The sequence below is a fragment of the Nomia melanderi genome, chromosome 8 (genome assembly GCF_051020985.1).
Source record: "Nomia melanderi isolate GNS246 chromosome 8, iyNomMela1, whole genome shotgun sequence".
In the NCBI taxonomy this organism is placed as follows: domain Eukaryota; kingdom Metazoa; phylum Arthropoda; class Insecta; order Hymenoptera; family Halictidae; genus Nomia; species Nomia melanderi.
The window spans coordinates 9,765,061-9,792,185 of NC_135006.1; the positions used below are offsets into that span (position 1 = coordinate 9,765,061).

At 31.1% G+C, this 27,125-nt stretch overlaps 3 protein-coding genes and 1 long non-coding RNA gene across 11 annotated transcripts; 3 read left to right on the forward strand and 1 right to left on the reverse strand.

Moving 5' to 3' along the window:
* Ttc30 (tetratricopeptide repeat domain 30) lies at window positions 1–7,613 on the reverse strand. 7 transcript variants are annotated; one of them, XM_076370130.1, is made up of 10 exons: window positions 4,420–4,565; window positions 3,746–3,808; window positions 3,522–3,669; window positions 3,331–3,441; window positions 3,114–3,249; window positions 2,874–3,038; window positions 2,532–2,800; window positions 831–1,238; window positions 370–754; window positions 1–304 (listed from the first exon to the last, which is right to left on the reverse strand). In XM_076370130.1, exons 3-10 carry the CDS (start codon window positions 3,567–3,569, stop codon window positions 162–164), a joined length of 1,665 nt encoding a protein of 554 aa, XP_076226245.1. In that variant the 5' UTR covers window positions 3,570–3,669; window positions 3,746–3,808; window positions 4,420–4,565; the 3' UTR covers window positions 1–161. The 7 variants fall into 7 exon arrangements, with proteins under 7 accessions (XP_076226245.1, XP_031833826.1, XP_031833820.1 ...); XM_031977966.2 differs by lacking the exon at window positions 4,420–4,565 and adding an exon at window positions 7,436–7,613 and having other exon boundaries at window positions 3,331–3,669; XM_031977960.2 differs by lacking the exon at window positions 4,420–4,565 and adding an exon at window positions 4,880–4,987 and having other exon boundaries at window positions 3,331–3,669.
* LOC116427523 (zinc finger CCHC domain-containing protein 17) lies at window positions 1,205–2,538 on the forward strand. The gene is made up of 2 exons (XM_031977974.2): window positions 1,205–1,616; window positions 1,717–2,538. The coding sequence occupies exons 1-2, from the start codon at window positions 1,500–1,502 to the stop codon at window positions 2,383–2,385; spliced, it is 786 nt and encodes a 261-aa protein (XP_031833834.1). The 5' UTR covers window positions 1,205–1,499; the 3' UTR covers window positions 2,386–2,538.
* On the forward strand, window positions 5,012–27,078 carry Hph (HIF prolyl hydroxylase). Of its 2 annotated transcripts, XM_031977970.2 has the most exons (5): window positions 5,012–5,408; window positions 5,799–6,502; window positions 21,610–21,729; window positions 24,619–24,829; window positions 25,503–27,078. In XM_031977970.2, exons 1-5 carry the CDS (start codon window positions 5,012–5,014, stop codon window positions 25,532–25,534), a joined length of 1,464 nt encoding a protein of 487 aa, XP_031833830.1. In that variant the 3' UTR covers window positions 25,535–27,078. The 2 variants fall into 2 exon arrangements, with proteins under 2 accessions (XP_031833830.1, XP_076226247.1); XM_076370132.1 differs by lacking the exon at window positions 21,610–21,729.
* On the forward strand, window positions 7,839–12,559 carry LOC143174824 (uncharacterized). The gene is made up of 2 exons (XR_012999211.1): window positions 7,839–7,948; window positions 8,035–12,559. It is a non-coding gene; the product is annotated as an uncharacterized LOC143174824 (long non-coding RNA).
* Window positions 27,079–27,125: the final 47 nt, after the last annotated feature.

Consider the following 27,125-nt stretch of genomic DNA (forward strand, 5'->3'; position numbering starts at 1 on the left):
CAAAAGCATGTTTAAAAATTAAATATGAAAATATTTATTTAATAAAATTATTTATTTTTAATATAAAATATTTATTTAATAAAATTATTTATTTTTAATATAAAATATTTATTTAATAAAATTATTTATTTTTAATAAATATTTTTAGAGCATTCAATAATTTAAGACATTTGAAACCTTAAAAATAGCGTTTTTAAATACCGTGCTTCATATACAACTGTTTGTTTTCCTTGTGGAGTCATAGAAAGCATGTCATGCATATCGAAAGGCTGTTCCACCACCGTAATTACATCTCTTCCATAAACTAAAAATAAAAACTTGTATATAATTCCATGAACATGATACTTCTTAACAAAAACACATCCGTACCTTCGCAATGTTCTAAGAATTGTATACATTCTTGAAGCGTTGAATCTTTTAAAACTACCAGTTGTTTTGCTAGTTGTTCCAAAAGGGAGAGGAAACATCTCTTCGCGTAGAACCAAGTATCGGTTCCTAATTTTTTATTGTATGGTTCTAAACTTTTCATTACTCTGGTTATACCAAACTCATAATTTCCTTTAGAACAATACAATGTTCCTATTACTAAATTTACAATACATAAGTGAAATAATTTTTTATCTTGATCTTCTCGCGAAATTGCTTGCTCTTCTTTTTCTATCTTTTTCATTAGACCTTCTGCTTCTGCATTTTGAGATGTCATAATATAACTTACACATAAATTAGCGAGTACTATAGCACTTACATCCAAAATCTGAAATTTCAGAAACTTAATTATTAATATATCAAATAATATATTTCAAAAACTGAAAATCGATATAGGAACTGACATTATCATATTTTTTCCTCACAATGGGCTCATAAAATCCCGTTGCTTCTTTAAATTTGTTCTCTTGCATAAATAACGTGTGAGCTACATTTAACTTCCATATATCATGCTCATTGCAAAATTCTACACTTTTTCGAAAAATTTTTTCAACCTGCATATAATTTCCAAGTTCCCAATAAATTTTGGCCTGAGCCATTAAGACAGGTACATATCGTTCCAAAGCTTCTTCATAATCAGTTACTGCTTTTTTAACAGCATTATCATCGTGATTCATTCTTGCCTCCTGAACCCGCTTTGTTGCTTTTCTTAATATCTCCATATGTTTATTTCCAAGATCATCAAATTTACGATATGCTTCTTCTGGCGAAGTTTGTTGCGTAATTAATGCATCCAAAAAATCATATAAATACTGAAAATGATTTAATATTTGATACTACTACTTATGTGTAACAGTGTTAGTATAAAGAGTATCCATATGTCATCTTCAATTCTTTTCCACCCCCAAAGTATTCGTGCTTGTTACAGTCCTGTACTTAAACAACTAGGTATTCTTAACCTTTGCGTTATGTTTTCTTGACGCTGATTTATATTTTAACATTGATTATTGTTTCAATACAATAAAACAATCATACAGATTACAAGCAAACATGTTTTTGTAAATTACTTAAAAATGGTCAATTGCAAATTAAATCAAATATTTCTTGGAGAAATTGCATCTGTACAAAATTATGGTGCTTTCATTAGAATTCCTGGTTGTGCATTGCAGGGATTAATACACAAATCACAGGTAAAGGAATAATGTGTTTATAAAAAAATAGTACATTTCTTATACGTATTGTAATATGAATGTGAAATATAAATAATTTATATTAATATAACTTTGTTAGGTAAGCTCTACTCGTGTCGACAATGTTACAGAGGTTTTGCAAAGGGGAGAACGCGTGTGGTGTAAAATCATTTCTGTCGGAGATGATGGTAAAATAGGGTTATCTATGAAATATGTAAATCAAGGGAATGGTACAGACTTAGATCCTAATGGGATAGAATTACAAAGAGATTCTCAGAAAAAGAAAGTTGTTGGCAAATATGAACGTAAAGCGATACATTTAGAAGCAGTTCTTAATACGACATGTGCAAAATGTGGAACAGCTGGTCATTTATCTAATGATTGTTTTATGTCTCCCGATGGGAAGAAATATGAATTGATTCCAGAAATCGAAGAGGAAGTTGTTCAACAACCAATCGAAGAAACTGAAAAGGATAAAAAGCATAAACAAAAAAAGGTAAAGAGAAAACATAAACTTAAGAAAAGTAAGCAAAACACAGATAATAGTGATTCAGATGAGAAAGAAGTCACAAAGAAGAAGAAGAAGAAACATTCCAAAGATCAAAAAAGAAAGAAGAAAAGGAAACACGATAGTTCCTTTAGTGATGAAAATTCAAGTGACAGTTCTTCTAGTCATAATGTAAAAGCTCATAAACGAAAACGTTCAGAAAGTTCGGAAAAACGTACAAAAAAATGTAAACACTCAAAGAGTAAATATCCAGATCGATGAGATACAATATAAAACCTACAAAATTGAAGACTACTTTGTATGTACTTTTTACAATTCCTTCGATCACTGAAATATTTGTAGTATGCGAATTGTGACTGATACACTTGTAATACATATAATATTGCGATAATAAAAATCATACTTACCGGGGTTAAATATTTATAGGTCAGGTGTACGTTTTCAGCTAGGACATCAGCTGCTAAATCATAATATTGATATTTACAATACAATAACAATAAATTAGCAAACGTTTCAGGTGGAAATGGATTTTGTTGTAGTAAAAATTGGAGTTTTTCAAATCCCTCGCTTGGCTTTGTGTCCATATTTATCAAAGCTTGATTATGCAAAGTAACCGCATCAAGTTCCTCTTCAGATCTTGGAGGCATATCTGTTAACGCTTCTTTTGCTGCTTCGTCTAGACACACCAAATGAGATTTACCGGAAATAAGAAGTAGATTAAGTAATAAAGATTTTTTGTATATAATTACAATTTTGCAATTGATATTCTATTGCAGCCTTTAAGTTAAATGCTTCTGTTAAAGCTGTTTCATGCAATGTTAATGTATTTCCAACACTACGGACTTCTATACCATCTGTAGTCATTCCTACTCCCAATTCTGGGTGTTCCTTTATCCCTTGTTCAATAATATCAGCTAATATAATATATAATAAATGTTACATTATCATAATTAATTAAACTCAATTAATAATAATATTACAAATGTTACCAATATATTTCAATGATGGAGCATATTCTTTCAATTTAAAATAACAAAGTGCTACATTATATGATAAACGAGGTTTAAAACCTGCGATTTGTAATGCATTTGTAAATTTTTTTAAAGCTTGTTCATACTGTTCTTCCTAAAATAATGATAAAAGATAAAACATATGTATAGCTTGTGTAATCTCTTCTAAAAAAATTTCTATTTTTTTTTGTAATACCTTATATAAAAGACACCCTAAATTAATTTCTGTATCAATATCATCCATTGGACATTGGTCAACAAGACTTTTTGCAACAACCATATCTTCTTGACCATATTTTATAGCTGCCTGTAGTTTTTTTACTTTAGATTCTAAATTATTATGATTAATAATATTGGAACATATTGTCCAAGCCTCTTGATACATACATGCTTGATGCAAAGATTGAGCATGATATAATTTATATATGTTTTCATCTGGACACAATTGAATTAATTTTTCGTAACACTGAGCAGAAGCTATAAAGTCTTGTGTGTAAAAGTAACAATATGCAAGTAGAGACAAACAGGGTCTAGACTGTAAAATAAATTACTAGCTACATAAAATTATTTATCATTAAGGAAAATATATTATTTTGTATGATCTTACTTACAGAGGTATAAGAATCAAGAAGTGTTAACAACTTTATCGTTTCTATATATCTTTGTTCTTTAATCTGAAAAACAGATATTTACAACTTTGAACCATTATTTGGTAGTTTAAAACTTATTCTAAACATTTATTATTTTTAGATATATTCGTTTAAAGAAAAAAATAATTAAAAACTGCTTTTTTTATTTCTGGAGATTTAGAAAGAATTTACCATTGTATAAATTGTTTTTGTATATTCCCCGTCTTTTATATGCACATTTTCTATGAAAGTACTCATGTTTGTTTTTAATATTGTTTTCTTATTTTCAAAGTGATAATAACTGCACGTTTCACTGGATTTTCATTATTTAACTACTCAACTATCCGACGCACAATGTTTTGATAAAACATACATGTCGTAACTATGGAAACAAATGTTTCATTTACATATAAAAGTATAATACATATTATAACGATATATTATTGCTTCGCTAACAAAACACAGGAAAAATACAATTTTAATATAAAACAACTTAAATAAAAAACCATCTTTCGATATGTGATATACGTATATAACAATATCAGAAATGTGTACAAGAAAAAAATTACTTGTACAGTTTACATAATTTAGTGATTCATGACTTATGAAAGTATTTAATACTGAACAGAATACATTATGTGACTAATTATATTTACTTATGAAATGTAACTTTATTCATATATACATGTGTCACATCATAAAGCATGAAATGTGAAGTACCATTTTGTTATACGAAACATTTTTACCAACAGGGTGCATTTCATAATGTAACAATGAAACGTTTCATGACCTATCACAAAAGTAATCGAAGGCTGCTTTCGTGAACTCTGTATAAACGTACCGAATCCATGTTGGGTAGCAAAAAGTAAGATATATACAATGGAGTGGCGCTGCTTTAAAGAAGACGAACATGTAAAATAGTATATGACACATAACTTTTAAATGACTTTTCGAAAAATCTGGTGGAGTGTAATTAAATGGTAACAGACGACCATATAGGATTACGTGCAATCGTAATAGGTAGTAATGGATATTAAAGATCAATGTTTTGATCATCGTTGCGCCAATAGGTGTGTTTTGCAGATTCGATAATACATATATAGTATGTAAACCAACGTTTGTAGTATAAGCAAAAGAGTGCGGTGTTCCGATAGCGCGGTAGTGTCGTACGCAGATCAAGTGCGTGTGTGACTTCCCTGCTTGGAGAAATGTCGTCGGCATTCGTGGCCGCGAAATAAACGACGAAACATGTCCGGACCGACAGTCAGTCGTGCGCAGACACCCGGCGGTGATGTTCAAATAGGTGCAACGGTGATCTGCGTAGTTTGTAACAGGACTGACAAGCTATTAAAGTGTTCGCGGTGCAAGGCCGTCTTCTATTGCACTAAAGAACACCAAAGGCGGGATTGGAAACGTCATAAAGAATTTTGCGCGACTCATTCCGTGCGATCGATTCTACCCCATACTATTTCAACTGCGAGTAAAAATTTCGTTTCGGAGTCTGACAAAACGAAATCCCCCCTCGAAAATAACCAAAAGGCAAATACACCAGCAATTTCTAACCTAAGTGAAAAACCAGTGTCAGAAACAACGCAGGGATCGAACGCTGCTCCAGAAGTGTACCCTAACGCGAAACACCTTGGTGGTACGTAAAATTCGGTCTTCTTAGTTTCCTCACATTTCTTGACGATTCGTTTTAGTACTTTAAATTTCATTGTTGTTCATTCTACGTGAAACAAGTATTTACTTTTAAAGAAGAATTTGAGTTGAAGGAAATATTTCTTCCTAGTAATAAATTCTTTTGTTTCAATTAAATTATGGCAATGACAATCTTAAAGCAACATCATTATGGTTTACAAAATACATGAAAATGCTTTAGAAAATTGATTACTTGCATTGAATCTTACAGTTATTTAAATAATTCTTGTAATTGTTAATACCGTTTTTAAAAATAAAGTACAATGTTATAACGATGTATAAACTATACACAAAGTGTAATATCAATAAATAATAATTTTGATTACATTATTCATAGGAACTACCAAACATACAGAAGAAGTAAAAGTATCCTTGGATCATAAAGAGGGTCAAAATCCAAAGAGGAAGTCTAATAGTACTAAAGCGAAAGGTACTCGTAACAACAGAGCAGATGGATGGACTTCTCCTATAACATATGAAGGAAGTTCTGAAGATACAATCCTTGGTGCCAGAGCAGAATTGTTAAATCCTGTTCTTGAAAATTCAAGAATTCTTGATCATCTACAGGATAATGAATTAGACATGCCTACACAACATCATAACGGTATGAAGAACTTCCCAGAGGTTCACTTGGCTCGCGAGGAGGAACTTTTACCACCTTTCCTTCATAAAAATAGAAATAACTTGGAAGAATTCCATTTAAATGAGATTTGCAGAAATGTGATTAAAGACATGGATGAGTATGGTGTGTGCGTGGTGGACAATTTTTTAGGCGCAGAAAAAGGTCTTGCTGTATTAAATGAAGTTTTAAATATGTATAGTGCTGGATTATTTAAGGATGGACAGTTGGTTTCTAATAAAGCAGGTGCAAACGATTTAAAAACAATTCGTGGTGATCAAATAACGTGGTTAGATGGAAAAGAAAAACAATGTCAAAACATTGGAATGCTCATATCGCAAGTTGATGCCATCATTATGAGAGCAAATAAAATGCGAAACAATGGAAAAATGGGAAACTATACCATCAATGGTAGAACAAAGGTAAGGAAAAACATATTGTAGCCAAATTTTTTATATTAAATAATACTGTTTCATATTATAAATGGTAAGAACATGTAGGAGTCTCTTATAACTTGTCATTCTATATTAAACAAACTGACGATACAAAAGTCCATGTCTGCTATATTTAGTTTACAAACAAATACATATGATCAGAATTTTACTGACAAGTTCTACATTGTGCACATTTTAAACAAATATGATCTTTTTTAATTTTATGTACTTAATTTTGACTGTACATTTTGTTATAAACAATATCTGTTATAAACTTAATCGTATTTAGAATAATAAATTTGCTTTGTGCATACGTCGGTTATGCGTAAAATGTCGATTAATTGAACGCATAAACGAATACATCCACTAATTAATTTCCAGAACGTTTTGGCAAGGCCAAACGTAGTTCTTTCTCAAACGTAGTCCGTGATATCGAATATCACGTATAAAATTAGACCCTCGATTTCAAACGCGCACACGAAATTTTAAATTGCATTAGTCAAGGAGCAGTTGGGTGTGCTTCAAAGGTTGCTGAAAATTGACATTTTTTAAAATATAATGTTTTTAATTGCACAAATCGTACAGTGCACATATATAATCTAATAAAAATATTACATAAATATCGGCCATTCAAAAAACTCGATCCAAATTCTGATCTATCAAATTGAAAGTTGTCTGCTTCTAGAAAGCACGTTATGTAAACAAATATCAACCGTATAGTAAGACGTAAGAAAAATTATGTAAAATCAAATGTGTAAGAAGAAAAACACGAGTACAAATTGTTCGTATAGTTTACTGACGGAAACAAACCATTGTTTTCCGTAATGTTTGCCGTAATCAGATTAGTCATTGGTGAATGCAGTAAGTCTGCCACGTTTTCCCGTTTTGTCATAAAACGATAAACAATAAATGATATCATACCGGTATCGGTAAAAAAGACCGTCGGGTTCTCGTTTAAATATCGACATTCAATCTCCCGCAGGCGTCGAAACAAGAGAGAGGTGGGAAGAGATAGTGGTAGACTGAGAAGGTCAGGATCCCGAAATTGCAACGATCTTTTGGGTAGCTCGGGCGTCAAGTGACGAGAGTGGGCACATACGTAGTGTAGCCGGTCACGTACGCCGTATTGCTAGCTGGCTTCTCGTTATATCTTTATCTCTTTCTCTGTCATTAACTTTCTCTTTCTTCTGTTATCCCAGAAAGCAGCCGATGTTACAATGACTGTTCTTCTCGATTATACGTCTCGTCTTTTGTAAACACTCCTCTATAGCGACTTGACAGGTGAATCGAGGCTGTCTGTCATAGATGCAGATAAGAAAATACCGTCGACTGAAGCTGTGCTTCATGACACATATATTGAATTATTTTCTCAGACCGTTGAAGTTCCTCTCGGGGATGTGGTTTATGCAAAGGTTTCGACATTGAGAATTTAAGGTTATCTTTGTGTTTTTTGTAATGGAAATATCAGTTCCGAATCAGCCATCTTGAGATAATGGCACGGACATTGTTGTCGTTTTCAGAACGTATTTAAAGTCGCTTCAACGCTATGCGACAATGTATTGAACAAATTTAGAGCGATTGTTATAAAAGATAGTAAGAATATTAATAATTATAAACATTATTATTCTGCATTTATAAAAAATTATTCTAAAAAATTTCTTACTTTCTGGTCAGTTGTATCAACTAGGACAGCTTAGTCAGTGCTCTTCATATAACACATTTGTAAAATTTCTTTGTTTATACAAATATACATTAAATAACTCATATGTAATACATTATTTTCAAAGATCCAATTAAGACACTATGTATAAAATGACATCATCTTTTTATAATCATAGGATTTTGATAAGAAATGTTTCTCATACGCTTATAAAGTAGATACAATTCAATAGAGGGTTAATTCATAGAATACTTCAGACTCATTGTAGTATCTTTTATCAGTAGTGATTCAAACTTACGAGATTGTATTTTAAGATTACACTGTAGAGTGCATTGTGTAAGTACTTGTTTGTACTGGCGAGTTGTTACTACTTCGGACTGTTTTCATTCAACTTATCAAACAGTGACTTTACTAGCAAACGCTAATTCCGTATTCTTGTCAAGCGGAAAATTCGTTGCAAAAGAACGGGAAATCCCAACCGCATCAAATAGTATTTTCTACAAGCTAGAAGTAGAATAAAATATGCACATGCATGATGTACTTTTAAAATGACATAATTTCAGTTTTGTTCCCGATAGATTGGATATGTGAAGGTCATCTTCTCACGGTCGTTAAAATTTCTTAATACAGAATTTCGCGAAGTTATAATTGAAACGTTTAATAATTTTAAAAAATCCTCGGATTGAGATCGTCCACTATTATTTAGGTAAATTATATTTTTTAATTGCATATTCTATTCTTGAGATTAAAACTTCATTATAGTAGTTAAACAGTTAACATTAATTCAGTACAACAATTTTTTTGATAATACTATGTAGTTATACAGCACAGATAATACAACTTGGGTATCTTATACACCGAAACTACTTAACAAATTCAAATTTATTTACATGGTATTAGCTCAATTTCAAAGACCTTTATGAGAAAATTATATCACAGACAAATTTACAAAAGACTTGCAAAAAATATGTCATCATTAATGTGTAGGATTTCTTAAATCAACATACTAAAGAAAGAATAAACTTGATCTATTCTGGAAGTCATGCAAATGTCCGATTGATGTCGACCACTTCGTATGAAATTCTTATTAATAAATCCTTTGTGCCGGGTCAGTTGTTTTCGAGGAAATCCTTAGAAGCAGCCCGTTGCGCCTCCCTGTTTAACCTTGTTCAAGGTGAACGAATCGACGAGGTGCGATCTATATGTACATATGCATCCGTGCATATAGTTAAATACATGATGAGAGCGTGCCAATCGTCTGGGTACGGTCCCGTTCTTCTTCATCTGTTTCCACGAGGATATTTATCGTTGCCTGTTCTCACTTTCCGATCATTTCAGAATACCCTTTGTAAAATTTGTAATGGTAATAGCTCCGTGTCAACGGTGTTCGATTTGCAAGAACAATGTTAAAAGAGTTGAACCGAAGGGGGAGAAAGAAGTTTTTAAAATTTTTAGACGTTTTCTTTTTCTTACTTTTTTTTTGGAATTTGCGTGACTCTCTTAGTAGATGTATTTCTCGTATTTTATTCTATAAATTGGTTTCGGATTGAATATTACGATTTTTTTCTACTTTTTTAAGTGTACTGACTTAGTCGTTCCAACATTGAACCTCCACAATACATAGTTACCTTGTTAACAATGTTAAAACCAAAAACATATTTTTGCAAAGTTTACTTTGCAGAAGAACAAGAAAGTTGCAAATATTGACATGAAACTTCATAGAAACTATTTTACAATGTATCGGCATTGCATTAGTGGAAAATATCATATTTCCTCAGAATGTTAATGTTAACGAATATTTTTTTCATAACTTATGCACCGCATGCCTATGTGTAGTTAGTTAGAACAGAAAAGTACGCTTTATTACGAAACACAACCAGTGCTCGTTAGAAATATTGTGAACTATTATTTTGTGCAAAGGCATCGATCACTTTCGTACTTTTTCTGGTCATGTTTTCTTGGAAAAATGTCAAGTAAAATTAATACTAATTGAAACGCAGAAAATACAGCTACCGACCTATAGGTGTGTGTAGGCAATCGTACTGGAGCTGACTCATGTTTCGCAAATTTTGCACGTCTTTTTCACGTTTATAGTAAATTTAGCGTAGATAACGATGTCTCCCCCGTCTGCCCTTGAAAACGTTTTCAGAAAGGAAATCATTTATTATTTACGCGCCACGACTTTTGCGCGGGAACGGTATCACGTAGCTAAGCTTATAAACTGTTCCTAAGATAACGAAGTTTACAGTCGGAGCTTAATAGTACAACGAAAAATACAGCGAGCTTGATTGGTAATTCGTGAAACAGAAACAGTTTGTTATATTTAAAATTCAACGCGCGTGTAGTGCATTTTCCTTGGCGGTTCTATGAACTGTGTACATCACTTTTAACGGATGGTTTTTCTGAGAAAATGTTTCGCGTAACGTTGTGCGTTTTATTGTACCTACGAGCGTCATGTTTTTGTTTTCTTATTTCAGTCTCTTGTGTTGATGCATGATCTCATTGCAAAGATGTTCTGCACATTATATAGAAACTGTTTTTGTTTTGGAAGTTCTTTATTGGAAACCATAAATAATATTGCATAGAGTTTCTTTAATAAAAAGGGGAAAACTTAAAAAATATTTTAAGAGCGTAATAGATGGAATTCGAGGTTCTATAAATTAAACATTAATTATGTTGTGTTTGCATTCATTCGTTTAGATAATATAGCCTTTAGTTATAGAAAACGATAGTAGAAAAATTGGTCGAATGTTTAAGAAGAAATAATTTTTTAAAAAGTGCAGTGACAATAATACAATACAGTTGTGGATGTATCGGTCAAAATGGGCAAAATTTTATTTGAGTAACTGGTAAATTTAACTTTATATTCGAAGTACAATGTTCCCCGTAATTTCACGCTTTGACGATCTCCTTAGCGTCTCATTTCGAGAAAGAGGAATTGTAATGAGTGAGGGAAGTAATGAGCCCGAGATGACATTATAAAGAAAATTGCATTTGTATTGACTGCAGTGACTTCTTGGACTTCAACACTGTATATATTTTTATTCGAAAAAATAGAATAATTTTCTGCCAGTAACATGTAATTATTATCAAAATGAAATACTTCTTTCGTAAAAACATAAAAATATTCAAGATTATTTAAGGTTATAAATCTATAATATTAGCATACAATTGTAACTAAAAATGAATTGCGTTGATAATTTTCAAAGAAATATTAAATTGTTAATGGTTAATGATGTATGTCAACATTACTGTATCATTTATACTATTTCTGACCTTGATTGACCTTGTGATATAAATTATTGATTGTGAACATTTATTTTTGTTTCATAAGAAATTATACATATTTTTGTCATTCCTATTGATTTTTATCAATTTCAGAAGCTCTATAATTAGTTTACGTTTTACACTGTCCAATCATTTTTGTTGTTCGATCTGCATACCATTTTCAATAAGATTTGCTGATGGTGTGCATTATCTCGATAATGAAATATTACGTTATTATCAATAATTTTTACTGTTTACTGTTTCTGGCAAGAACTCAAATACTTCTTCCTCATTAACAACCTGTAAAGTAACAGTCTACGTGGCAAGATGTTCATAGTTAAGCATAGTCATTAAAGCTTGCGAAAGGTGTATCTATCGTATGGCTTTATTATACGGTGGAATTAGTTCTGAATTGATGATTGAAATACTTCTTGGACGTCGTTCAAATATTAAAACAGCCAATCTGACGTAACCGCCGTGTGTCGCTAGTATTGCAAATTTAAAAGAGGAATGAGAGCTTCTACGAAATATTTTACCATCAAATATTGCACAAAAAGTTAAAATTAAGGTTTATTGAAAGTAAAATATTTATAGACATGACTATGTGATTTTGTGCTCATCTTTGGAAACATATTTTTAAATGCATTTTTTTCTCATTCGTTCATTGCTCTTTACTTAATTGTTAATAGCTCTTGTTAAATATTTACGTTATGCTAAAACAAAGTACTTCTCAGCTCTTTGTAAATGAAAGTTAAGAATTTCAGTGAACTAACAAAAATTCTGTGTTATTTAAATTTGTTAAAGGAAAATCAAAAGAGTGATATTAGACTATTAAGGAAATTATTAAAATATTTATCAAATTACTTATGCATAGATACTGTAAAATTACGGGTTGCTCCTCACATTAAGAAGAATAATTTTAGAAAGGATAATAGATCAGCAATCGAAATATTATTTTCTTCCTTTTTTTAACTTTTATCCAATGGTAACTATGAGATAAATAGATTGCGGAACTTTATGTAAATTTATATTTTTATACACAAATGTAAGGAAGTAAAATTTGTGTCAAAACTTTGATTTGTCACTGTAATTAATTCTATGAATAAATGGTAAAATGAGATCATTAAATTTCAATTATTTTATACGTTTTCGAAGATTTTTCTACGCCATAAATGCACTATAAATAAAGATCCACAGTTTAGTGACGAGGTTATAAATTGGACGTGAATCATTTCGTTGGTCACTAATTTATATTTACGCTTGGAATTGCTGTAGGGACATCCTCAACAATTCATAAAATGATAACGGTTATTTTTGCGATGCAGTAACTATAATATCTTCCACATAAATTTTGTTTTCCTGTTAAAAGAACGTTCGTCTGTGAGGAAACTGTACTTACTCATCGTAGTTTGTCAACTCAGTAAAACTGAATCCTGACAATTACAATAAAAATTTCCAATGAACGTTAATTGATACATAAAAAAGAAATTATACACTTTTGCAGATAATAATTAGGAGACAATGGAGATAATTCATGTAACTTAACGATTAATTTTTGTGATTGAATTATATTATTTCAGTATCTCTGAAATGCAGGAAAATCAAAAGATTAATTATTATAACACATTTTAATCTTTCTATTTCTATTTGATTAAATTAATTTCTTTGATTACTTTGGATTTTTATCGATGTTGTTTCAGCAATTAACGTTTAAGTTCGTAATATAACACATCAAATTATTTCAACCCCTCAGTCTTGGTGACTGCACGTGTTATCAACCCATGTGGCTTCGATAGCAGACAGAATCAGTCTATCATACCGACCTAGAAGTTTCCACTCATGATCCTGGTTTATCCTATTAGCTTTATTACTTTCCTAATGGTAAATTTCTTTTAATCGTTCTCTCTTTGAAAAATCTTTCCTCTATTAATAGTAATTAGGTTTTCACTTTTTAATCGTAGCAATTACACTCGTTTATAATTTATTACTTATTATATTCTCATCAGTTGCAGTAAAGAAAAGTAAAATTCTATGCCTATAGGATGAAACGTATTTAATAACTACAATATACGAGTTACACTTGTAAACTGGTAATATATCATTGTCTGAAGATTTCTGTTTACACCAGTGTCATATATCAAACAGACAATGACGGTCGCTAGGATTTCTATTGTTTTAAACTCAGCTCTGGGGAAAACCGCATTACTTATAGGATGATCTGATAGAGTCTTCGACTTAAAGCCATCTCTTGTTATATTTGTAGTTACATAAATCCTACGTCACAATCTAATTGGATCAAGATATACAAGCTTTCAGTGACTAATTTACGAGAAATCTGAACTGCATCATCGATATTCCTGCTTCAAATCCTTTGTTAAGATTTGCTAATTGTTTGTTCATAATTCACTTCGGGTATTTTTCGAGTTAACAAGCATTTTAAACAGTTTCTAATTATGCACAGAATAGTTCGTTTAATTTCTAGTATTTCAAATTATAAACTTGTTTAAAATACAAAGGATGAAGGCAAAAAAAGAAAGAACATTAAGAGAAATTATTTAGTTTAATCAGAAGTAAATCACCTTAAACAATAAAACTTTAGCAAATGATGATTAAAGAATAGCAACACTGGAAGTTCTTAGAAACTGAATTGTCACATATATTTGACTAGAACAAAGTTAGGGAAGAAAAACAGAAGTTGTCTTTCAAACCTAGAATCCCAGAATATTCTAATCTTTTTAATTTTTCGAACAGCAGAAGTAGCCTTGTGAGTTCGATATAAGAACCTTTTTCTGTCGATCATTTATACTTGTTTAATTCACGAGCCATAAAAAACCAGTCGAACAATAAATGAACACAAACGCACCATATCATTTTTTCCACGTAACTTTTTATCAAACGAGACAAGATTGCACATTCGACTTCCAACCCACACGACTTGTGAATGTTACAGAGATCTCGGTCTAACAGCGATAACGGTCACCTGCCTTTTCCCTGAATGTCTCTTCAAGAGGTGACGCATTTTTCGACTGTGCTGGTATTATATTTAATCCAGCTCCGATGGCTCTTACGTTATCTTGACAATGTATTTTCAGCGAATTGTGTTATTTATCTTTGAAACGTGACCAGTTGCACGTTAAATAGCTCTGGATTTTTTCTCTTGGTGCTGCATCCTATTTATTAGGTGGTGTAATATGAATTTTGCAAAAAAAAGAACTTTATTTGATGTTTTAAAAGACGTTTATTGAATGAAAATATACTCTATTCAATTCGATACCTTCCCTTTTTTGAAACATTTTGAATGTTTAGAAAAAATCAAAATGAAAATCAACGCTACGCTGTTCTTTCATTCACACTATTGTCTCCAAATGATTTGTTTATATTTTCAGCGGTTTTTGCAACATTATTTCCAAGTTTGAATTCATCTGAAAAAATTACACGAATATTAGCGGTATCCACGTTTTCAAAAAACTATGCAAGAAATAGTTAATATGCACAATTCGGAAAAACTTGTTCACAAAAAGTTACTCTGGTAATCGACAATGAAATTGTTTAGTAGGTTATATGAAAAATAAAGGTTAAACATCAACAGGAGTGTAAACATTTATGAATAAAAAAAATCAAATACATTATCACTCTAAAATACGCGGTTACGTTGCCCGATCGACAATGAATTTGGTTTTAACAGAGAAAAATATGCGATCGGATATTTGGTCCTTTGTACAGTATAAGTCACTCGACTCTACGAACTTAAATTACATTTGAATTGTTAGGTATATGAAAAAGTTCAAAGATAACTAAGCTAGAGTGCCTCTTATTTCTTCTTCTCCTTTCTTCACGAAGAATACTATAAGTGGTTACATGCTTTTGAACGATGGAGTGTGCCGCATCGATCATTCTCGTTCAATAAATTCAATCATCTAGCAAGATAACAAGGTTACAAATTAAAGGAAGTGAATCGAAGGACAGTCGTGCTGTCTGCATTTCCTGCCTGCACTGTTGATGTAATAAGAATCTTTAATGGCAACTATACAATGTTTCAATGATTCCTTTGTTTCATAACTGGACCATTTACCATTTTTAATCCTTTAAGTGCTGAATACTTCCAACCGAAACATTCCGTGTGGACGGAAAATTTTGTTGTTCATCTGAAGTTCAATAAATTATGTTAATTCATATAATTATCTAAGTTGTAATTAAATTGTAATTGTAATTCCTCAGTTTTGCCAAATTGAACAATGCTAAGAAACGCGTAGATTAGCCACATACACTTATAATTTTTACCACGGCACGTTTGAGATTAGATAGATCGAAAAACACATACATATATGTCCCCACAGCATTCAAAGGATTAACTGTCAGATCGTTACAATACTTCATAAATCATTGAACACTTGATTCTTTTAAAGAAAACAATTTTTAATGTAGCATTTTAAATATCACAATCGTGGACGTTAAATTAAATGTGATCATTTTTAATGAAACAGCGAAAGGATGCTTTTAGTTAGAAGCATATGTGCACTTAAGATAACGAGAACGTTTTTTTCTATACAGTTTTAGCGAAACACATTCTGCAACATGTAGTCACTATATTGTAGTGTAACTCAATTAAGTAACAGAGATATTAAAGTAGTGATTCCAGAGTTAAATATATTAAATTTCTTCCACATATATTTACGTACTTTATTAAAAATTACATATAACTGTATATTTTCATATCCAATCATTTACTTGAAAAATTCCAATTTTTCCATTTCCAGGAAACAAATTTTACTGTGTACAATTTTAAACCGCAAAAATGAATAGTGATTCAAATCTTCACTCGTTTCTTAAGTGTTATTGGAGATGTTGACTTGTCTAGGTAGAGTTCCTGCGAATGATTCTCTCGCCGATTTACATCAAAAAAATCGAGAGAGATAATGATCGACGAACCGATTGCAGGAACGTCCCGTACTCATAACAATTATTATCTATTATCATGCTATGTGAGTTATTATCGATTGTTTCCTTTTGAATCGATACGATGGTAGACAATAGTAACTGGAAAATGTAAATATTCCGTCCATCGAAACGATATTTGCGAGACACCGGCCCATGTCGCAGAAGTTTCTTCTATTTAAACGTTGTCACGCCTCTATCCTTTACCTTTTTAACAGAGTGAAAGGCATTCTGTAACGCTGCTAAAGAACAGGTAGCGCTGGTATCTTGTTTAGAATGTATTTTTTTCAGTAATTCAAGATACGGTTTAAGGAGAATGCTGGAAATTACATATGTTTGCAAATGTTTAGAGTTAGGATACATTAATGTCTCGAGTTTGTTTAACACTAAACGTACCGTGGCCGGTCAAATGACCGGTCTTAAAATTGGATTTGAAATTCTGCGTTTTCTTTCTTTCATTTAACTTTATATTATATCCTGTGTGATTAATTAGTTCAATTGTTGCCTTTCTTTTTGTTGCTGACTGGTTTACTTTTATTTTGTAACTAAACCTTTTATTTTTTGTAATATTCCAGATAGAAGATAGATTTTATTTAACAAAATTTTATGTAACATCTATATTAAATTATACAATACATATTATATCATAAAATTTATACACGGTGCTAAATGTGTCGACTTGGTTATATTTAGTTGTCAATTTTATTTAAATGCTAATATAAAAATTCGACTGATATTGAATCGTAATTCACGTATCTGCCAAATCTTTTAAGTACTCGATAACCATGAGTACATGAGCACAGTAGCTATCTCTGCTTACTCCATTTCGGTACTGACAGTAGGATGATAGTATAGATTTCGATATTGGCTATGTGGTGTTAATAAAAATGAAAAATGAATTTAATTCTTGTGAAACGTATTTGAACTGTAGTTTGGATGTCATTAATTGCGGTGAGTTAAATTTCGTTTATTGAAATTTGATAATAAACAACAAATTAAATGAAATAGAATTACTTTTATACTGTATATATTATACTTAATATATAGAAATTAGAAACATACAGAAGGATTTTATAGAAAATATGTTGATACATTTTAAGAATGAAGTTCCATCAGAAAAAAATTTTATATGACAAATTTTTAACGTACATAATATATCTCCAAATTCTTTGACTCTACTTGTGCAACTGTATATACAGTATGTCCCGCGATATGTGCCTCAATGATGGATTTAGAGCCTAAAAACAAATAAGTAGGTATGTGTGAATGTATGTTCTATTTGATCTTGATTCCAAAAAGTGTTTTCTGTTCTAACAGCTTATGTTTGCCAACCTTCAAACAAAATGATCAAGGAGAACATTTTACATTTCTGTAACTTTTTTTTTCCTTAACTATCTATGTTTCTATCTTATATAATTAATAATTACTATATTACTAAACTTCTAGTATTCTTCTGTTTTCTGTTACTAGATTTTTTTATAAAATGATACCTCTAGTCTGCAGTATCAACATTTTTTAAATACAACAGTTTTAGAAAAATTCTTCTTCTGTTTTTGATTCTATTGGAAAAAATAAAATATCCTTTTTACATGTAAAGTTTTCTGATAAATACTTCTTAGTCTACAAAATAAATCCAAATGTATTTAGATGACGTAATTTGAATAATCAGTCCATTGGATGATTCCAGTAAATTGTACTTAAATGATCAAAATATTGTTAATTCAGTCCGTTTCAACGTTGATATTACAACATAGCACGTATTATGTGACAAAAACAAAATTAAACAAATATATTTTCATAAATACATTTATAAGACTATACAATCCTTTAACTATAATTGCTGAATCTGCTTTTAAAAAGGATTTAGCTTGCTGCTCAGCGTATAACTCTTATCGTAACTGGAACCCAAAGTAATCGATAGGAAAAATATGAGAGGTAGTCAGGGTTCATCAGATTAAGAGTTTGTTGCTCCGCGTGGCATTTGAAAGTTGAATCTTAAGAACGCCTCCTTTATGAACATATTACCATTTCCAATTCCCAAAGCGAAAAAAGATGTCTGGACAACGTCTGTTCCGTGGATTACGTGAGAATTTACACGCAAACGAATGTAGTACCAAGGTTAACCCCCCATTTAGGTCAAGGATACAAAGTGATCCCCATTTCTACTCCTCCCTCCAGAGACCTTAACGAGTAACACAGCCCTTTTGGCGCACGCGTGCGCATTCGGAGATCTCTGTTGCGTGACCGTTTTCACTGATTCATGCCCACTGCAATTGTATCCGGATTTCAATTTATCGTATTTAATCCACTCGTCAACTGCCAAATATTCTTTATTCCTTAATAAGTTCAATTTAACACTGTATAATGTACAATCTAACAAACATAAATATTACTCAATCCCTTTGGGTTCAAATTAAATGTTATTCTTTTGTTATCAATTAATACTATATTGCAGGGCAAACGTAGACATAAACATTCATAGATTTTTTCTCTCCTTTCAATAAATTATTACTGACAAAGTTGTTGTATCGATCACAGTTGAAAAATAAACCATATGACAAGGGGTTAATATCATTCGTATGTAATCCCTATGAAAATTGTAGCAACAGATTATTTTCAGTTTCTTCAGACATTCATCATAGTATTCAAGTGAAACTGTATATTTTCAAAATTATTTCGAATATTCAATGGTTTTAAGATATCAACAATTACGAAACAAGAAAACCGAAATTAGTCATTTTGACTGGTACAGTAGTTTTAGTGTTAAAGAATAGAAAACCTATAACATCTGATATCTATTATGGTTTTTCAAAATCTTACGCCGCGCCATCTTAGTTATCGTGCGTATTGGAAAGTCATTTTGAGTCTAAATATCGTTTTGTTAACCCTTTGCACCCTTAGTTGCTATATGATTTGATACAGTAGAATTATCAAGTTTAGTATTTAATATTAAGCTTTGTGTAATGCATCCATATTTGAAATATTGAAATAAAATTGCTTTGTTCTTTAACTTATGTGTAATTTTTGGATAAGTTAGTTTGATAAAATCTTGTCTATATCTCATCGGAGAGTATTGAATATTTTTAATGAAATGCTTTTGAGTGCAAATGGTTAAAGTGACTTGGTTCATGTAACTATACAAATTTAATGCGATGAAATCGATCGTTGTTTTCATCTCTGAATTTTTATAAATCTAGAGTATAAATGGTATTCCAAAATGTATGGATTCTGAGGTGGGTTCTAGTAACAAAAGTATTTCTGGGTTTATCGTAAAATATACATATCGTTTTTAATTGTAATTTATTCACTTTGTTTTTTTCCACTGATCATTTCTTATTCAATTTAACTGTAATAAGAAAGTTAAAATAAAGAAATGGAATCTGTGTAATAAGCACATTAACTCGTAGTGTTTTTAGATTTTGCATGAATTTAGGGAAACGTCTAACTCATTGTATTCTGCCTAATATGTGAACAATGGTGGGTACTGTGGACGAATTTTAGATATTAATATGTCAATAAAGTCAACAAAAAGCGTGTTATACTTTCTTATTTTATTGTAAGCTGTTATAACAGATTTCAGATGTACTTTTATTCATTATTGGTTCGCTCTTCTCTGAGTCCGTTACAGGGGCCATTTCTGTATAGTATAGTTTCACGTACTTCATGAAACCACGTACACTACGTGCGCAGAGTCATGCTTAATGAAACTTGAGGCACGTTACTACCCTTCGTGAGGTGCATCACGTATGCATAGAAACAGGAAACTTTCTATTACGAGTCCTCCGTATTCATCAATCGGTACTTCAACTCTATTGACAACAACATACTTTTTCTTTTGGATAAGTGTGAAATAAGTGTCACAAAGGTCGAAGTATAACTAAACAGATGATTCGTTATGAAACACTGAAATATTGATAATATGTAATATAAATGTATAAATAATTTTAATTGAGATTGAATCTTGATCGGATTCAAGTGCTAATTATATTAATTATTGGAAGGAAATAATAAATTAAGATGTTTATATTACGAATTCCTTCCACATTGTGAAGAGAATGCTCCGAAATCGATTTTCACTTTCACTAGTAAGTTGCTGCATTTGGTCCGATGAAAGGCAACTTTCTTTAGGATCAGACGCCGCATGGAAATTCTAATGTATCATTAAAAAGGGAACTTATTGAGCCTTTTATTACGTTCTCAATACTTTTTAGTATTTTCATCATTATTTGTAATCTTGGGCTATTGTAAATTCAAGGTTTTACTTTCTAGTTTTCACTGCACTCTTCTTAGTTACTGACAGACCAAGTAGTTGACAGAAATCTAATAATTGAAAATTTGATAATGTTTAACGAGTACTGGATTTAATCTTAATGAATAACGTTATTATCAAAGCACATAGTTTTCCCTAGTTACAGTTCCCCTAAATTAATACCTACACAAAAGTTGATAATCGCATAAATATCCTTAATTTCATAATTACATAATTGGGAACTCATTCGAATACCAACGCCAACAAACTTTTAGACCAGAGCGTACTTGAGCGAAGACTCGAGAGACATCATGTTTTAGATTTACCTCAACGTTTTGCTTCTCGAACCGTTAGTCGCTTAAGACCGGAGCCTACACAATTAAAGTTAAAATACAGAAGAACACAAAGCGTGTTGCTCTCACCAAAGCCTTTATAATCACCAGATTCCCTCGTATTCCAATTAAAATAGTGGATTAATTGCAAATTACCTTAGTTTCCAACCAAAAATAATTACTTTAATCAACTTTATTCATTATTCTTCAGTCTTATCAAATAAACTAATTTATTAATCAAACTCTGTAGTTTTGTTCCAAATCCTTAATTCACATTTTCAACGCCGGTGAACCGAGCTTCTTATTTAACACTAAAATTACCCAATATTTATTAAGGTTGATATGTAATCCTTATAAACATTGTAACAATATGTGTTATATTACGATTTCTTCAGATTTTCGTTATAGTGTTTAGATGAAACTATTTATTTTCAATATCATTTCGGATATTGAATACTTTTCAAATATCAATAACTGCAAAATAAGAGAACTAAAATCCGCCATTTTTACGGGTACAGTGGTTCTAGTGTTAAAGGACACGTCAGAGTGAGCGTTCTGCATCTCTGATAAATTATCTGATAGCACGACCGCGAATGGCGTCGCAAGATTATTTAGATTCCTCGTTTTACCGAACGTAATGCATATTTTACAGGCGATGGTAGCTTGTTATCCTGGTCACGGTTCGCATTACGTGAAACATGTGGACAATCCTAATCGGGATGGACGATGCATCACTGCAATATACTATCTCAACCGAGATTGGGATATCAAGGTACGTTTCAATTATCTGTTTCGTTGGTAATTTTTCGTAGAAACTGTATTAGAAAATGAATTTTTCATTTTCATTTATATTTGTGAAAAATTCGATTCTTCAAATTGTTCACATTCTGGTTTTTGTATTGTAAATAATATATGTATATAAAATTCTTTTTGTTCTGTAAACGAAAAATCTATTCTCCTTTCGTAGTCTTAATCAGTAATTTCTTAATTAGTGTGACTAGTGCGACGGGGATTCTTTGTGAAAGTTCCTCATAAATAATTTCTACGTGATAATGTTCTGATAAGGGTCTTGTGGTAGTTGTAATGTCTCCGACTTGAAGTGCTGTCATCGTTCCCCGTCCTTGTGTATCATGTGTACTGTATTCATCTCTAATCTCCTTTATTTCATAAAATTTTTTAAAACTAATCATTGTTAAAAGCAATCTGTTTAAACATAAATATACAACGTGTCACTGCTTACATGAGTAAACTTTTCATTGTAATGTTTGTTAATTATCTCTTAACTGAATTGAGATTGTATAAGAAAAGATTTATTATGAATTAATTCTTTTTTCATCTCTTTAATTTATATGAATCGTAGTCAAGTTTATTTCAGCCAATATTTTACTCTAAAGATTAATTTTGATGTCCAATTTAAAAAATGTTTTCACCTATGTCTACAAAATATGAATAAATGAAAATTACATTAAATTGTATTCATATAATTGTGAGTTAATTTAAGTCAGCAACTGTTAAGAAATTCTATTTGTGACATACCCTGCGTATAATCAAATTCTCATAAATGTTTGCATTTCAAAGGGTCACGGTACCCGAAAAAGCCAAACAGAGCATGAAGGGCGTTTAGGGCCTACGTGAGCTGCATCATGTAACGCACCTCTATGTTGTACATGCACCGGAAGTCCCAGTTGAGCAATATTTACATTCACTACACGAAAAGTATACATCCTATCTTCATAAGCAGAGCATCTATGTTTAGGAAAATGACGGAAAAAACACACAATGAAATTATGTACCACTTGCTGACTATTTTCTTTTAAATAGTGGAAATATTATATTTATTAAATATCGTCTTATATAATAATTAAACATAAAGCTTTGTGGAATTGATATTCCTTTGATATCAACTACAATATTATTCACTTAACCTTTTGCACTTGAGAGGCGACTCACAATCACCATTTGACTCAGCGTAGCAACATTATAAAATTTAAAATTTAATGTTTTGTTTTATACATCAACGTTTGAGACATAGAAATAAAATAATTCTCTTAATTTACACAAGATTTCTTTTACGTCAGTTGCAGTTACCGATTAAATTATTTAATATTATCGATATTTCATTAGAAAATAATGAATATTTATAATAAAAAACATTGTCGGGTGCAAAAGGTGAAGTACATATGGTGCCATTTATAAAAAGTTACGAATAACCTTGAAATAACCTCGAACATAAAATCAAACAAGAAGTTCTCGTTTGTCGCCATATTTAGTTCTTCGAAGAGTACAGCTTTTGAACTTTTTTTCTAGTTTCGAACTCAACAAGGATACTTAGACGGTCTGTTTCTCGTGACTCATCTTGATATGTTCAAAGTATGTCCCCGAGACGAAACCTTTCGTCTTGCTTTTCATTTTAACTGTGATGTCACCATAGTACAGCTAAAATTTTGCCCATTGATCTGTACAAAGCTTCGTTTTTATGACTATGAAAATGATAGTTTCAGAAATTAGGTACATTTTGCATTTATGACATGAACAGGATTTTTTAATACGTTCAAGAGGCCATATTTTTTGGTACAAATACAAAGTAAAATTCATAAGCACGAAAAATAACTTCATAGGAAACTGTAAAAAAATAACTGTTGAATTAAACTTCACCGAATTGCGTACATTTATCGTGCTCCATGTTATCGTATGTTATGTTTGCTGGTCACTGATCATATATTATCATTAGAATTTTATATTAAACAAAGAGAAACATATAAAGAGCTTAGAAGTTATATTTTATCAAAAACTTAGATCAAATGTCGTGTGATTCACAGATTTACATCGAATTTGAAAAAATATAAATTTAGTATTTCTGTTTGTTGGTGTACTGATTCAACTACTTTCAACATTCAAAATATCCTTCTTAAAATGGAAAACGTCTACAATGTAATCGTAACTTGGACGGCTATGGGAATGTTATCTAAAAGTCAAACGAATGTTTGGTGTAAAAAGTAGGAACAGTGGCCTGGGAAAATGCGAGGGTGAAGAGGTTTGTGACCTTAAGGGAAAGTCTGTCAGCGTTTAAGTACCTTCACGTTGTAACATAAAAATCCTTGACTAAATCTCAGAAAATCCTTGAAAATGTCTTGTCCTTCCGTCTTCTATAAACTGTCGTTAAATATTAGGGATACCAACAATACACTTTGGAGATGACTTGATGTCTAGTAGTACGGCACAGGGGCCAGAAGTATCTTTCTAGTTTACTGTTTCATAGTTTTGATTGGTTACGTCTAACTAAAAACTGATTGATTAGTCGAATTCCTTAGCCTAATTATCAAATTAGTTTCTAGCATTACATACAAATTCTACTAATATTCGCGTTGCAGTTACAGGAGTCTGTAAACATCAGCATTTTATTCGTGACGAAGTCGTTCTTCTTGTGTAAATCCTGTTTCAGAATTTCAAGCAATTTTTAGAATGCAATTAAAGGCCGAAGTAGTTGTGTTCAACCCACTTCAGCCATTCGAAACGCCGGGACTGTTGGTTGGTTGGAGTGTGGTGGACAACTATTTTAGCCGTCAATGTACATACGAATATTTCAATAGTAGAATCATTATCATGATTTGCAATTCAAGTATCAAAAGCACTTATTACCGTTTATAATATATAATTATAGAGAAACGGCGGTCTCCTGAGGATATTTCCAGAAGGCTGGCGCGATCAAGTAGCCGACATTGAACCTCTCTTCGACAGAATACTTTTCTTCTGGTCCGATAGGAGAAATCCGCACGAAGTACAACCGGCATACAAAACCAGATATGCGATCACTCTGTGGTACTTCGATGCCGAAGAGAGGAATCAAGCTTGCCGAAGATATCAAAGAGAAAGTGAGGATTAATTGTGATCTACATATCAGAAATCATGCTTCATTTGAATTTTGAAAATATTAAAAATTATAGATTTTTGTAAAAAGATCATGTAAAACACAACTATAACATATACTTTCTTTGCCTTCAAAATGCTTATATTTTATTTACATATTTAAAAAAAATGATAAAGAGCAATTTATAGATATAGTTTTTTAGGCGACTTCCAACGTAAAATTTCTCTTTTGACAACAATTCTTTAAAATCCTATTTGATGTTATTAGTGAATGCTTCAATTGTACATAACGTCTTTATTTCATGAACTATATTTAATAAAATTTTTTCACTATTTTTTTAATACTTTTAATTTACTTTATAGTTTCGACTATAGTTTTGTATAGTGTTTGATTATTTTGGGAATGGCAAATCGATCCATATGTGAACATTTATTGAATATTTAAAATTTCGTTCAATAGAATTCGTTCTTTTTTCAAATATGTGCTTTTACAAATTAAATTAAAAATAGTATAATAATTAAGTCCATTGAAAACTATATCAAATATTTGCAATGAAATTAAGTTTACTCCTATTTTTAACTTTATTACAAAACTGTTTATGATTAATATTTCTAATAATATTGGCTAACAAGATTAACGAAATAAATTAATTAAATATGTCTTTATTTGATTTTTAGGGGAGCTACACACCAAGAAAGAGAACTCGTGAGACATGGAGTGTGAGAGACCATCACATTATCCGTCGACTGAAATTGTAACTCTACTAGCTGAACTTATACATCTGTATATAGTTAAACAATGAAAGCACTGGTACATAAAATTACTATGTACTATTATGTATTAAGATATAGTCGAATACAAGAGCTATTGATATTGGAGTTACAAAAAAAAAGTTTTTAAGAATGTGCAATTGATGTAAGCGCGTTCTTCTTTTTTTTGTTTTTTTTTTCTCATGTACATGCGGCACTGTAATATATTCAAACATGGTGTAAGTGCGCAATAGCTCTTACAATTCTCAATTTATAAATACAATTATTAACCTTCGTTCTTTCTAATACTTAATGCTCACACTCTAACCGAATGTTCCAAAAGTAAAAATTTTACCATTTGCTTGCCATTCGATTAAAAGTTTGTTCGTTATCAACATCGATACTTAGCTTTTAATAGTCAGTGTACGATCAATTCTTACGGCGACTTGTGATTCGTATATTTGCTGAAATAGTGTACAGAACACAGATATGTATGCTGTATATGTAGAATGAGAAAGAAATAGTCAAACCGTATGAATGCAAGATAGAATTGAAGATAGATAGGGAGACTGAGTGAGTGAGTGAGTGAGCAAGCAAGCAAGCAAGCAAGCAAGAGCACGCACGCCCGCGCGCGCGAGAGAGAGAGAGAACGGTCGGTATAATGGAAATAATGTTTCTATCTGTAAAAATTTCTAAAACTATATCGTAATTATGTTATACTGCAAAAAACAATTTCTTTAACCTATGTATAATTACTATTATTAATAACAATTCAGCTTGTTATTAATACAAAATTGCGAAATTTGTATAATTTTATTATTACTTATATATTACTATATATTGTTCTGCAAGTTATAATCCTGATACTGATATTTGATTGAATGGCCAGTAATTGACTTATGCTTCCAGTGTCGAGAATTGAGATATATTGGGGCCCAGTCTGTACCTGTAATATTGTTATGTACATTGCGAAAGGATAGAAACACTGTGTTTACTATTGTATGTATCTATTTATATAAATCGAATAAGTAAAATGAAAAAAATAAACACGTACTTCCTGTGTCCCAGATAGAAAGTCTGATATACAAACTGTGTAGGGGAGAGAAGGAGAAAAAGAAATAGCGATACACAGAGAGAAATAGGGCGAGAGAGAAAGAAAGAGAGAAAGAGAGAATGAGAGAGAGGGAGAGAGATACAAGGAATGTTGAATTTTTCTAAGGTGTATTATGTTGATAATATTAAACTTACTCAATCGCAAGAATATGTGATTAATAAGTTATTCTTCGATTTTCTTTCATTGTATTATTGGACACAGAGGACCAATATCTAGTATCCTCATCAAGAGATTAAGTTATTTCAATGATTGAACTTAATTTAATGTGCTTTTATATTTAATATTGAAGATTGTTGTGAAATAAGTTATGAATTGACAACGCATTTTTTTGAAGTATTGTAAAACCGATGAGCATTGTGATGTGAAAATAAACATTTTACAAAATCGGCATCCAATTGTTTTTGGGAATGTGAAAATGTATAGAGCATTGTATTATT

Bases quoted from the DNA above. Each gene is read 5' to 3' on its own strand.
- LOC116427523 (XM_031977974.2), top strand. From the start codon at position 1,500: ATGGTCAATTGCAAATTAAATCAAATATTTCTTGGAGAAATTGCATCT. The intron at 1,617-1,716 runs GTAAAGGAATAA...TAACTTTGTTAG, and splicing joins GATTAATACACAAATCACAG to GTAAGCTCTACTCGTGTCGA.
- Hph (XM_031977970.2), top strand. From the start codon at position 5,012: ATGTCCGGACCGACAGTCAGTCGTGCGCAGACACCCGGCGGTGATGTT. The intron at 5,409-5,798 runs GTACGTAAAATT...CATTATTCATAG, and splicing joins TAACGCGAAACACCTTGGTG to GAACTACCAAACATACAGAA. The intron at 21,730-24,618 runs GTACGTTTCAAT...ATATAATTATAG, and splicing joins ACCGAGATTGGGATATCAAG to AGAAACGGCGGTCTCCTGAG.
- Ttc30 (XM_031977960.2), bottom strand. From the start codon at position 4,984: ATGCCGACGACATTTCTCCAAGCAGGGAAGTCACACACGCACTTGATC. The intron at 3,809-4,879 runs GTTGGTTTACAT...TCTGTTTTTCAG, and splicing joins CTTTTGCTTATACTACAAAC to ATTAAAGAACAAAGATATAT. The intron at 3,670-3,745 runs GTAAGTAAGATC...TTTATTTTACAG, and splicing joins TTCTTGATTCTTATACCTCT to TCTAGACCCTGTTTGTCTCT.